Source organism: Triticum dicoccoides, chromosome 2B, assembly GCF_002162155.2.
Source record: "Triticum dicoccoides isolate Atlit2015 ecotype Zavitan chromosome 2B, WEW_v2.0, whole genome shotgun sequence".
NCBI classification, from domain to species: domain Eukaryota; kingdom Viridiplantae; phylum Streptophyta; class Magnoliopsida; order Poales; family Poaceae; genus Triticum; species Triticum dicoccoides.
Window position 1 is genome coordinate 17304205 of NC_041383.1, and position 12433 is coordinate 17316637.

Here is a 12433-nt window from a genome sequence, read left to right on the forward strand (position 1 = left end):
CTTCAACTAATGGCCTTAGGTACACATCAATGTCGTTGCCGGGTTGCTTAGGGCCTTGAATGAGAACTGGCATCATAATGAACTTCCGCTTCATGCACATCCAAGGAGGAAGGTTATACATACATAGAGTCACGGGCCAGGTGTTGTGATTACTGCTCTGCTCCCTGAAAGGATTAATGCCATCCACGCTTAAACCAAACCATACGTTCCTTGGGTCACGTGCAAACTCAGCCCAGTACTCTCTCTCGATTTTTCTCCACTGCGACCCGTCAGCGGGTGCTCTCAACTTCCCGTCTTTCTTACGGTCCTCACTGTGCCATCACATCAACTTAGCATGCTCTTTGTTTCTGAACAGTCGTTTCAACCATGGTATTATAGGAGCATACCACATCACCTTCGCAGGAACTCTCTTCCTGCGGGGCTCGCCGTCAACATCACCAGGGTCATCTCATCTGATCTTATACCGCAATGCACCGCATATCGGGCATGCGTTCAAATCCTCGTACGCACCGCGGTAGAGGATGCAGTCGTTAGAACATGCATGTATCTTCTGCACCTTCAATCCTAGAGGGCATACGACCTTCTTTGCTGCGTACGTACTGTCGGGTAATTCATTATCCTTTAGAAGCTTCTTCTTCAATATTTTCAGTAGCTTCTCAATTCTTTTATCAGGCATAGCATTCTCTGCCTTCCACTGCAGCAATTCTAGTACGGTACCCAGCTTTGTGTTGCCATCTTCATAATTGGGGTACAACTTTTTTTTGTGATCCTCTAACATGCGATCGAACTTCAGCTTCTCCTTTTGACTTTCGCATTGCGTCCTTGGATCGACAATGACCCGGCGGAGATCATCATCGGGCACATCGTCTGGTTCCTCTTAATCTTCAGCAGCTTCCCCCATTGCAGCATCATCTGGCACATCTTCTGGTTTCCCCGTTGCAGTATTTTTTAATTTATCGTTCGAGAACCTTTTTTTTGAAGTCGCGAATCACAAACATTTTCTGAAATCTAACTTAAAAAAATGTTCGCGAGTCACAAATATTTTTCAAATTTATCATTCACGAACATTTTTTAAAGTTGTGAACAAATATTTTTCAAATTAATCGTTCATGAACATTTTCAAATTTATTGTTCGCAAACATTTTCAAATTTATCATTTTCGATTTTTTTAAAGTCGTGAACAAATAGTTTTCAAATTAATCATTCACGAACATTTTCAAATTTATCGTTCACAAGCATTTTCAATTTTTTTGTTCGTGGACAATTTTTTAAAGTCACAAATCACAAATAGTTTTAATAAATATTTTTTACTTATTGTTCGCGAACTGTTTTGAAAGTCATGAATCACAATTTTTTTTAATGTTCACAACTTTAAAAAAATGTTCGCGAATCAAAAATATTTTTCAAATTTATCGACCATTTTTTTAATGTCGTGAACAAATAGTTTTCAAATTTATCGTTCACGAACATTTTTTTAAAGTCACGAATCATATATATTTTTAAAGTCGTGAACAAATTTATCGCGCTTGACCGTTAGAGGGAGAAAACCGGGCCGCTGGCCGGTTCAGATGACCTGTGTGACCTATCTGCACCAGTAATGCAAGTTCTATGATGGGTTTTTCCAGTTTGCAAGTACCGTGACTTAAGTGCACCCGCAACGCAAGTTCTCGGACCGCCTTTGTCATTTACTTATTGAGTTCCTACCCTCCCCCGCAAAAAAAAAAAGAATTCCTACCCTTTAACTGGCGGCATGCATATCAACCAGATACCGGTGAGTGATTCATTTGTAAGGTTCATATGGTTACTGTCGCATTTACTCTCCCCGCTTGGTATATTTCCTTGTCATCCATATATAATCAGGATAATGGCATAATTAAGGAATCCTTGATTATTGTTCTGATTGAACATCAAAAGAAGGACTGGTAGTTTGAAGTTTGAGTGGCTCTGTGAATATTGCATTCATTGTGCAGAGCATTTCCTTGGGCGACGTAAATCCGTCGGTGTGACAGTAGAACAAGTGAGCTGTCCTACAAAACCTCCAGAACAGCTCCTTGCATGGCCTAGGAACAACACGGTCTTCTCTAACAACCATCCTTAGCAGGTCTCTCCGACATGAGGCTATTGACTCCTGTGTGGCCTCTTGAGCAGCTTCTATGGACATGGAACCTCCACTCTGAAGAACAAGCAGTGAGATGATGTTCAGTTTTCCATCTCTGGATTCCCTCTGCATCAACGAGATCATTTATTAGGAACTACCCTGGGTCAAATTAATCTGCACGTACGGCAGTGATAACCCATTGCTATGAATACTTGTTAGAGATTGAACGGAAAATACCTCAAAGCCTTGAGTATCATTCAAGAGACGGCCACATGTACCCATTAGTCTAAGCAACTCACTGTACTCCGGGTCTTTGATAATGTGCTTCAGGAGATTTTTTTGGACAAAATACAGTGATGTGAGCATAATCGGGCCCATCCCGTATGAGGTAAGCGGTTCTGTCATGTATTCCTCAACTGTTGGCACATATTGATTCCGTTGCCATTTTGCCTCGGTTGCCACAGACCTCATGTAATGTAGCCACTGCAGATGAGTATGCAATTTTTAATACACGGTTTTTCTTACTTATTTTGTATGTAGCTAATCGCAGCTGCCATGTAGTACTTATCAACTTGGAATTCAACATAACGTATCTCAGAATCTGAAGGTAACACAAGAAACTCACTGTTTCATCCAAGTGCTTTGTAACATCGCAGTTTTGTATTGCAGAAGCCATTTCTCCAATCTGATTAACTGTGGTATAAAAAGCAGAAAATACTACTTCTACTTGCTCAGAGTAGAACTCAACTTTGTGATGGTCATCCCACCTAAGACAACCATTGGCAAAACAGGAAGGATGACTCACTTGCAAAGCATAATACACCAGCGCTGTTTCAGAAAGTGTAGACAAAGAAATCAAGTTAAGGGAAACATACTTCTCTACTAATGCGATGAGGTTTTCTTGTTCTTCTTTGGATGCTCCAACATCAAAGAAGTCATCAATAACAAGTACGAGCGCAATACTTTTCGCACATGCAATGCGAGCATCAGAGAATTCATGAGCGGATATGGTTGCAGCAGCAGAGAGGTAACAATTTATTAGACTCCCCTTGCGTAGAAATCTTAGCTGGTGCAGCCTGTTTTCTTTCTCCCACCTGTCAACCCAAAAAGTAATCCAAATAATCTATAGAAACATAAAGAAATCAAGTGAAAAAATGATAGTCAAATTACCTCTCGATGTGGCTAAGTTCATCCTGGTATATAGATTGAGAAATACTGAAATCTTCAATGGCAAAATCTAGAAGATCTTGATTAACATGACACAGCCTGATCCAACATTTTTTTTTCATTTTATTGTGACATATATTGACATGATGTCACAGAGATTTATTTTTCAGAAAAGAGGGCCTTACAAGTTTTTTGTCTTTAGCTGCTGAGGAACCCTAGAGTCAAAATGTTCAATGTTCCTCTTATGATCTAGAGCTTCCACTGTTGCATAAAATGGAAATTTAAGAGTATATTCTACCTGAAATTACAAAAGAACAATATTGAATTTAAACCAAAATGTCAAATGAAATGGGTTTTAAATCCGTAGATACTTACCTCTCCAAGAATTGGCATTCTTTCTGACCCATTACAGCACAACTTTTCTGTCAATAAGCGCCCTGACCAGTTACTTATGTTCTCCAGGACCAATTCATTTTCTGACAAACATAGTTCTGAAGCCTTGTATAACTCTAATAAAGATTTTGTTTGATTTAAATAACCTTCCAGTGAGTTATGGAAAGTGAAGGCTTGAGAAACATGGGACAACTCATCTGTACAAGATTAATTTTTAACTGCAGTAAGTAAAATTAAAGGAAAAAGAGAATGTTTGTTAGGAGACATGGAATTTCGATCAAAGTATCTACCTGATGAAACATCATATCCATTCATCCGTAAAAGGCGAAATGCCATTGCACATGTTTCTACATCTTGGATTATTTCCTCATCTCTCTGTAACCAGGAACTGCAAAGTGAATACAATCAAGTTTACATACTACTACGAACAGATATCAAGTAGTATTTACTCCTGATTATTACATGTATGCCTTGTCCAGGATACTGTTTATCTCACTGGAAAAGTGCCGAGATATTCCGATCTTTTTGAGCATATCCACCATTGAGAGCTGATAATATATATTCTGTGGGTACACTGTTGGTACTGTATACGTATAGCGGCATTAGGTATATAGCAAGAATCTTCACCCTTGGAGATGCTTCAGAAACAAAATTAGACAAACACGTACCTGCACTGCCAAATATACTGACAATGGAATTGAGGTATTGGAGAGCTTTATCATCGTAGCGGTGGACTAATACAGCGGCCGTTGCGGCAGGATAGTTGAACAACGACCCATTCTTTCTCTGGAAGTTCATAACTTCATTGCGGTCCAGCAGGCTTACCAACCCTTCTTCAGCAACAAAGGCCAGATATGTTTCTTTCCCGTTAGATTCCTCACCAGCCAATCTAAATTAAAGCAAGTATAAATATGTATATTATGTTACTCATAGGTAATACACAAACTTTGATTGCTAATTTTATTAGTAAGCAAAAGAACATAGAACCAACACTAGGGCGAGAGCAGTGATTCGGCGCCCAGGCCAACTGCACCCGCCCCTGAACAGTAAATTAGAAAAACAAATAGTACACAAATTTAGAAAAATCTGAAACTTTTAGGCATCTAAGATGCTCAAGTGGGGTAGGCTCGTGCAACTTTTCATGGTCAATGACATCCCTGGAGCTCGTGGCAAATAAAAATTGAATGTAAAAAACTTGAAAAAAAACACTATGCAGACCTGATTTTGTATATTTTTCCCACGAGCTCCCCGGATGCTATCTGACCACGAAAACTTGCATGCTCCTAGAGTACCCTAGTATCTTGGATGCTACAAAATCTTCGATTACCGCACCATAACCTATATTCCTCCGTCAAATTCTTTTTTTCTGAAGGGATTTCCTCAGTCAAACTTGATTGTACAAAACCATACTAAGGGAAAACATCTTAAAACACTTATCCAATTCTTTTGAAAACAAGAAGGAAAAGAAATAAAGCAAGGACAAATTTTCCATTCAAAATAATTACAAACACATAAGAAATTTTGTAAAGTTGTTCTTGAAAATAAGTTTTCAAGGAAACAATTATTTGAAGCCCTGAACCGTAGAACAATTTTTCTACGTTATTTTTATAAGAACAAGTAGAAAAAAAGACTTCTTGACGGTGAAGGCAAGCAGTGCTAGGTTGCTGGTGAAGGCGCAAACGTACTAGGCCGATGAGCCGTGCTACACTAATATGGCAGCATTTTTCATTACACACCTTCTCAGCTCCATCTCACGAAGGTGAAGTATCCCACTGATATCAGTTTCTCTGACTGGAAATTCCAAACCCATCCTGATAGCATGGTTAAACATACCAGGGAAAATGAGATTGAAGCCTATAGGAGAAACAATCTGCTTATCCATTACAGTGGAGATATTCCTTCCAATAAATTCTAGTCCTGCAAGTATCATTTTATACGTGTCAGGATCTTTCAAGCAAGGCCAGGGGTTTCAACCTCCTTTCCGAAAAAACTAAAATAATGCAAGGTAAAACAATCTATATCTATATATACATACCTCTACTTATGTGGTCGGAGCCAACGTTCCATTTCTTAAGTGCAATGATACAAGCCAGTGTTGATAACAGAATATCCTTGTTTGCTAATAAGCCGAATTGGTTGATACCCCATGAACCACTACAGTGTTGATTTTGCAATATCCATTCAACACACTGAGGGAAGCATGGAGCCTGCCGATTGGTGTCGGGCAATGGCACCATAGCCACCCATGCTGTGTCATAGGCAGATGGCGAGAATTCAGGTTTCTCCAGATGTTTCCGTATTCTAGCCTTCCGTTCCTAATTTACATCCAGCATTTGATCAGTGACGTGAATCCTGACATGACATGGACTTGAAACATCTAGTCGAAACAAGGGTTAGGACTTAGGAGTGATGTTCATACCGTGTTGCGCGTCCTTGCATTTTCTCGTGCCAACATCTCCTCAACATAGGCTGTTCGGCGAAAGGAGAGCAGTATGAAACAAATCAATTAGACGGCCTAACTCTAGAAGTACAAATAGATAAATTAGCAATCCCAACCACAAGTATAAGTTTCAGGCATTGGTAAACAGAGAAGAATTATATGTGCATCCATGCGAATCTGCATCGAAAGTAGCTTAAGAAAAATAGAAAAGTCCACCCAAGCAAAGCTACGGACTCTTACTCCTTCCTTACCAGATGGAGCAGAAATCAGAGAGAAGAAACAGAGCAACGTACGTGGTTCGGTGGAAGGAATCCCGGAGGCCGAGCAGGCGAAGCTGCAGCGAGGAGGCTTTCTTTTTCCATGATGTAGCCCACACTTTGACACGAACTGTGGAGCAGCCCAGAGGAGGACGGCCTGTTGAGGTGCCTGGCGTCCAGATGCTAGCAGGATGGAAGAGGAACGACCTTGTGTAGGATTTGCCATGGGAAATGGGGCGATCAGCTCATGGAACTGGCTAACAGTGATGCTCAGTAAGGTGGTTATGAGACAACCTGCTGAAAAGACAAGTACGAAAGACAACCTGTGTGAACATGCTGAACACAAGTGCTGCAATTTTTCATTTCCCCTGACAGTGATGTTCCAGCTATTCGATCAACCACCGTGACAATTTCAGGAACATGACCACCATTATGCGTTTGCCGGCCCTATTAGTCTCGTCATTGGGGTGAAGGTGTGAACCGGTGATGGGACGATCGCTGATGTTTCAACGGCGACTTTTTTCTTAAAGAGAGAATCAAGTTGTTATGCCTACGTTTCAATTTGTCCGGCAGTTGGAATTAATATATATGTTTGGGCCTCTGTCAGCCACGCATGTCCAGCTAATCAGACACGCATGCAAGTAACCACCCACCTCTATCAATTGGACAACAAACAGATACCTAGGGTTCGCGTTTTGTCCGGCAGGTGGAATTAATGTATGGCTTGCCATCTTAGCGACCCATGTTATGCGTGCCAAAGACACATGCGACTGACCACCCGCTTCAATTGATCAACAAAAAATCTGCTCTGCGTACGATTCATATTCATCGTACATCGGTACGACCAGACTGCAAATGTTATGGCCTGAATCATCAACGATTTGTCTCTAATCGTAATGTTGGACGGAGATTTCATCGTATGTATAGCAAGGTCGGATCAACAAATAGGGTAAGTTGCCCATTATGGTGATGGCAACAATAATACCAGTCGCACTCGCTAATGCCTACTGCTTCTACTACTTGCCAATTAACAAGCACAACATCCGCCGTCAGACTCGCTGCCACTTCTAATACTTGTAGATTAAAAAGGACGATCATAGCAGCCTTTTGTCGTGTGCTTGAACTTTGATGCCCTTTTCCCTCAGCCTTAATATGCCGTAGATACTGCCAACAAAACCTGTCACCTAGACCCTTCTTTCATAAATACTTGATCATAGCAGCATGCAGGAGCTCATCACTGAGCCAAAAACCAAAAGGTTGACACAAGGAGAGAGAGAGAGAGAGAGAGAGAGAGAGAGAGAGAGAGAGAAGGTGGAGGATGCTGACTTTCACCGCTACAGTCCGGCATGCTCCAGTGCTCGACCAGACAACACCAGAGCCATGGCGACGACTCTCCCTACACTTACACTCTCAGCGTCAACAATGTGGTAATCATGATCTATCAATATCCACACCTGAATGCATGCATGGTTATCAAAAAACTTGAGTACTCCCGAAATAACATTATTATTTCTGGCTCACATTCTCTTAAAAAATGTTTGAACTAGTACAGCGGCTTGCGCAAATAGGCGGGCTCCTCTGTGGTGGATATATATTTTATATAAATTATTTATTGCAATCCAGTGAGCTTGCTTTCTAGAGAGACTTTCCATAATATAGAAATTAGGAAGCATATATGTGTTTGTTTTATCTTTTAATATGATGTTGTTTAAAACTCAAACAACAATATAATGTCTTTATTTAATTGTAAGAATGGAAACATATTGAACATATTGTACGTGACATATATAATTCTAAGGCCAAACATAAATTTTGTCATTAGTAAAAAAATTAGCTTATTAGCATGCGAGTAACAAAGCACATCACATTTTTTATTTCCTTTAGTAAGTTCAATATCCAAATTTGTTAATGCCAAACACGTTCTGCGCCAACGAATAAGTAACTGTGAAATTTTTCTCGAGTTTTGAAGTTTCTTTACCATGGTATAGGTATCCTAACCTTAGAATCTTTGAAGTTCAAAGTTCTAAATAGTGTGATATCCTGGTAAGCCTTTTAGTGCTATTTAGCGTGCTACAGCAAAATTTAGCGCACTATAGCTGCAATTTAGTGCGCTAATGCTTCTGTCACTATTTGTCATGGCCTGCTATTTATAACTTTGGAATTATTCACCTACAAAAAGCTACTTTGCAAGCCTCTTTCCTTCTGATTCGATGAATAAGCAAAGAAAACCACTATAACTATAGGCTACCTTCAAACATAAATGATCATGGAGAACACAATTTCTTGATTACTCTTGACGTGGACTAAACCTTATCAGAATCATGTTGCACATGTATGAGGTATTTTAGGTCTAATAAAGAACATGAGAACTGAAAAACTCAACAAAAGCACTTGACTAAGTATAGCATTAAAACGGGAATTGGGCTGACTTCAAGTGCTAATCATTAAATTGTTATTCCGGACCACTAAAGAATTATTGTCATTTCTTCACTAGGTTTCATGGCAACCCCTCAAAAAAACTAGGTTTCATGGCAACCCCTCAAAAAAAACTAGGTTTCATGGCAAATGCGTATAGCAACACAAAATGGTTGTCGTTTTCCAATGTATAAAAACACCAATCAGATCTTCCTGATTTTTGTGAGATTTTCTACCCTATTGCCCACTTTTCTCGTTAGCACATCATGAACTTTTAATATATAATCGCATCTTTTTCTAATTCTTCAATTACCCCTTTGGGGAAACAAATAGCAAAATTCGACGATTTTGTTTCCGTTCATGTTGGAATAGGAGCTTCAAAACCGTACGCTCCTCTAGGGATGGGGGTAGTCCCAACCCAGGTTGTGTGGTTAAGGTTGGTATTTTCAACGAAAAACAAGAAAATTCTTTCACGAACTTCCTATTCTGGAAAGAATGGTAAAGTTAGGGATTTCAGTCTGCCCAGAGAACACAGTAATCACAAAATGGTATTAGTTTCACTTCACAAGTAATATCAGTATATTATTGAAAAAAAAGGTATACAAGCTACAACATTCATCCACATAGCCTTAATAACCCAATCCATTAATCATGTTGTGGGTTCAAATTATACATACATGATTAAACTTAATGCAAAAGAAACGCATAGACCAATGGATAATTGGCAAGTAGGGAACTCAATCCAGAGCAGCCCACATTGTTTACATGCTATGACATAATACATAGATTCTTCTATGAATATTCTCTCCTGTCCACCTAACGTTTCAATTGATGTTGATCTAGAGGTTTTAGTTGGCTGGCATATTTTTCATGCAGCATATAATAGTGATAATGTGCATGAGTTCAACTTTCTTCTACGCCCTATGTATTTTCCTATTAATATAAAGTAAGTTACATATGTACAGACAGAAAGGAAAAATAAATAAATAAATAAAGCCTATCCAATGACTATTTTGGGCAATCCAATTCTGAAGAATTGCAGTGTACTTGTGCTTCACTAGATGCCCCAAAAGTATTAGATTTTGCTTTAGGGGGAATTTTCAACTGTTAACACTGGCACTTCATTTTCAAAAGATTTTGTTGTTCCTTAGATTCTAAATATTCCAGCAGCCTAAAATGACTATGTCCATGCCAATTCTAAAGAGGTAAAAATGATTTCATCATAGGTTGATATACCACTATTTTTATTCTCTACAATATCATACCAAGATGCTTGAGCAAAGATGCAGTCCCAATACAGACGTATGGAAGTTTTCTCGCAGCTTTTAGTGCTAAAATTACAATCATAATAACAAGATGCTGGCATTTTTAGTAGTTTTTTTTTGTTTGAACCCTGTCATGGAGCTAGAAAAATAATTTATGTTTAAGTCTGTTGGCACTATTCTAGAGCCACTTAACGATGGTATGAGTCATTTGTTATCCTTTGATCCATCTATACATTTTTAGGAATGTCCATTAATACATGCCTTGGGTATTGCATTTTTGGAGTATTAAATCTCTTAGTTCATTATATTGATTGAACGTCTGAGTAGAAATTGGAATCTAAAAGTTAACTGCCAGGTTCTCATAAATGAGTTCAAAATGTTAAGAGGGTATAAATTTAATATGACTTACATGTTCTTTTCCACTTCTCATGCCTGGCATTTAGTACTCCTGCTAAGTAGCAAATCCCCATCATATCCGGAGGCAGAATTGCGTGAATGGAGAACACACAAGGTGAGCATATATGCATAACTCGTATTGATCAGAATAATAACTATTGCACATGAGCTGGCAAACATACATATTAAACCCTGACAAATAAATCAAAACCTTCCTAAAGGATGAACCAAGCGAGATGGAACAGATGATCGATGCCATTAGAACCACACTAGGGTCATTGGGTGATGATGAGACGTCAATGAATGTTTCAGCCTATGATACGGCGTTGGTTGCTCTTGTCAAGAACCTTGACGGAGGCGATGGACCGCAATTCCCCTCGTGCATCGATTGGATTGTTCAAAATCAACTACCAGATGGTTCGTGGGGTGATCCCGCTTTCTTTATGGTCCAAGATCGGATGATCAGCACCCTCGCATGTGTGGTGGCTGCGAAGTCTTGGAACATTGGAAATGACAACTTGTGCAACAGAGGTAAATTGATTGATCACTTCATTCTTTATTTTATTCAGCGATATACTTTGTTTACTTCCAAGGAAGGATCATGTATCTAATGTAGAGTGCACCTTTTCTGGTGTATAGGTGTGTTATTTATCAAAGAAAATATGAGCAGGTTGCTAGAAGAGGAACAGGACTGGATGCCATGTGGCTTCGAGATTAACTTCCCAGCACTCCTAGAGAAGGCGAAGGACCTGGACTTGGACATCCCTTACAATCACACTGTTTTGGAAGAGATATATGCCAAGAGGAATCTGAAGCTCTCTAAGTATGTATACCTAGCTACATGCATGTGATAAATCCGGATTTGTACATTGAACTGAATAGTCTATGTATAATTAGTTAAGTAATAATTAATCCGGCTCTCAAATTGTAGGATACCTCTGGATGTGCTACACGCCATACCAACGACCCTACTTTTCAGTTTGGAGGGAATGGTTGACTTACCATTGGACTGGGAAAAGCTACTCACGTTGCGTTGTCCAGACGGATCCTTCCATTCCTCGCCTGCTGCCACAGCTGCTGCCCTTAGTTACACTGGCGACAAGGAATGCCTAGCATTTCTAGATAGGCTTGTCAAAAAGTTCAAGGGGGGAGGTAAAATCACTACCACTTATTTTCTTGTACAACCAACAGGAATGCACTCTTAGGTAGGAGAGCCCCTTTGTATGTTGGTCAATACAAAACGTCACCATTCACGTAAATTATTTGTTTTCTCAGTGCCATGTAGCCACTCTATGGATACTTTTGAGCAGTTATGGATGGTCGACCGGCTCATTCGTCTGGGGATATCAAGGCACTTCACAATTGAAATTCAGCGGTGCTTAGAGTTTATTTACAGGTAACATAAATTACTTTAATTTAGTTGGAAATATAATATGTCCTAAAAGTCTAAATGTTAATGATATTTTTAAATGGAGTACTACCAGAGTAGTGTTTTTTCTTTAAGACGAGTAGACCAGATTGAGAGGAATGTATACACTTTGAACAGGCGCTGGACTCAGAAGGGACTAGCTCATAACGCGTACTGTCAAGTCGTGGATATTGATGATACGTCCATGGGTTTCCGTCTCCTCCGTCAGCATGGCTACGATGTCACTCCATGTAACTAATAAGTAGTAGCGCTTTGGCATGCATGGCTACTATATATGTTATGCTGGATCGAGTTTGACAGACTAACGCACATCGATCTACAATGTAGCCGTGTTTAAGCACTTTGAGACCAAGGATGGCAATTTCTTCTGTTTCCCCATGGAGACCAACCACGCATCTGTCACCCCGATGTACAACACTTACCGTGCTTCGCAGTTCATGTTCCCTGGTGACGACGACGTCCTGGCACGGGCCGGGCGCTATTGTCGTGCATTCCTCCAAGAGAGACAAGCCTCCAACAAACTGCACGACAAGTGGATCATTACCAAGGACCTGCCGGGCGAGGTAGTATGTT

At 39.8% G+C, this 12433-nt stretch overlaps 2 protein-coding genes across 2 annotated transcripts in view; one reads left to right on the forward strand and one right to left on the reverse strand.

The window, feature by feature from the left end:
• Positions 1-1851: 1851 nt before the first annotated feature.
• On the reverse strand, positions 1852-6593 carry LOC119361808 (9-beta-pimara-7,15-diene synthase, chloroplastic-like). Its single transcript, XM_037626955.1, has 14 exons — positions 6392-6593; positions 6078-6127; positions 5694-5973; positions 5395-5575; positions 4327-4547; positions 4121-4241; positions 3949-4046; positions 3641-3855; positions 3451-3563; positions 3269-3364; positions 2974-3192; positions 2724-2865; positions 2336-2581; positions 1852-2224 (listed from the first exon to the last, which is right to left on the reverse strand). Exons 1-14 carry the CDS (start codon positions 6579-6581, stop codon positions 1889-1891), a joined length of 2508 nt encoding a protein of 835 aa, XP_037482852.1. The 5' UTR covers positions 6582-6593; the 3' UTR covers positions 1852-1888.
• A 1080-nt stretch (positions 6594-7673) lies between these two features.
• The window catches only part of LOC119361809 (syn-copalyl diphosphate synthase-like), a 9799-nt gene continuing 5039 nt past the window's right edge, over positions 7674-12433 (forward strand). The window contains exons 1-8 of the mRNA XM_037626956.1: positions 7674-7782; positions 10479-10546; positions 10653-10962; positions 11071-11254; positions 11363-11583; positions 11707-11827; positions 11978-12090; positions 12188-12423. Of these exons, the coding sequence (XP_037482853.1) occupies positions 7674-7782; positions 10479-10546; positions 10653-10962; positions 11071-11254; positions 11363-11583; positions 11707-11827; positions 11978-12090; positions 12188-12423 (1362 nt within the window). The remainder of the gene's footprint in view (positions 7783-10478; positions 10547-10652; positions 10963-11070; positions 11255-11362; positions 11584-11706; positions 11828-11977; positions 12091-12187; positions 12424-12433) is intronic.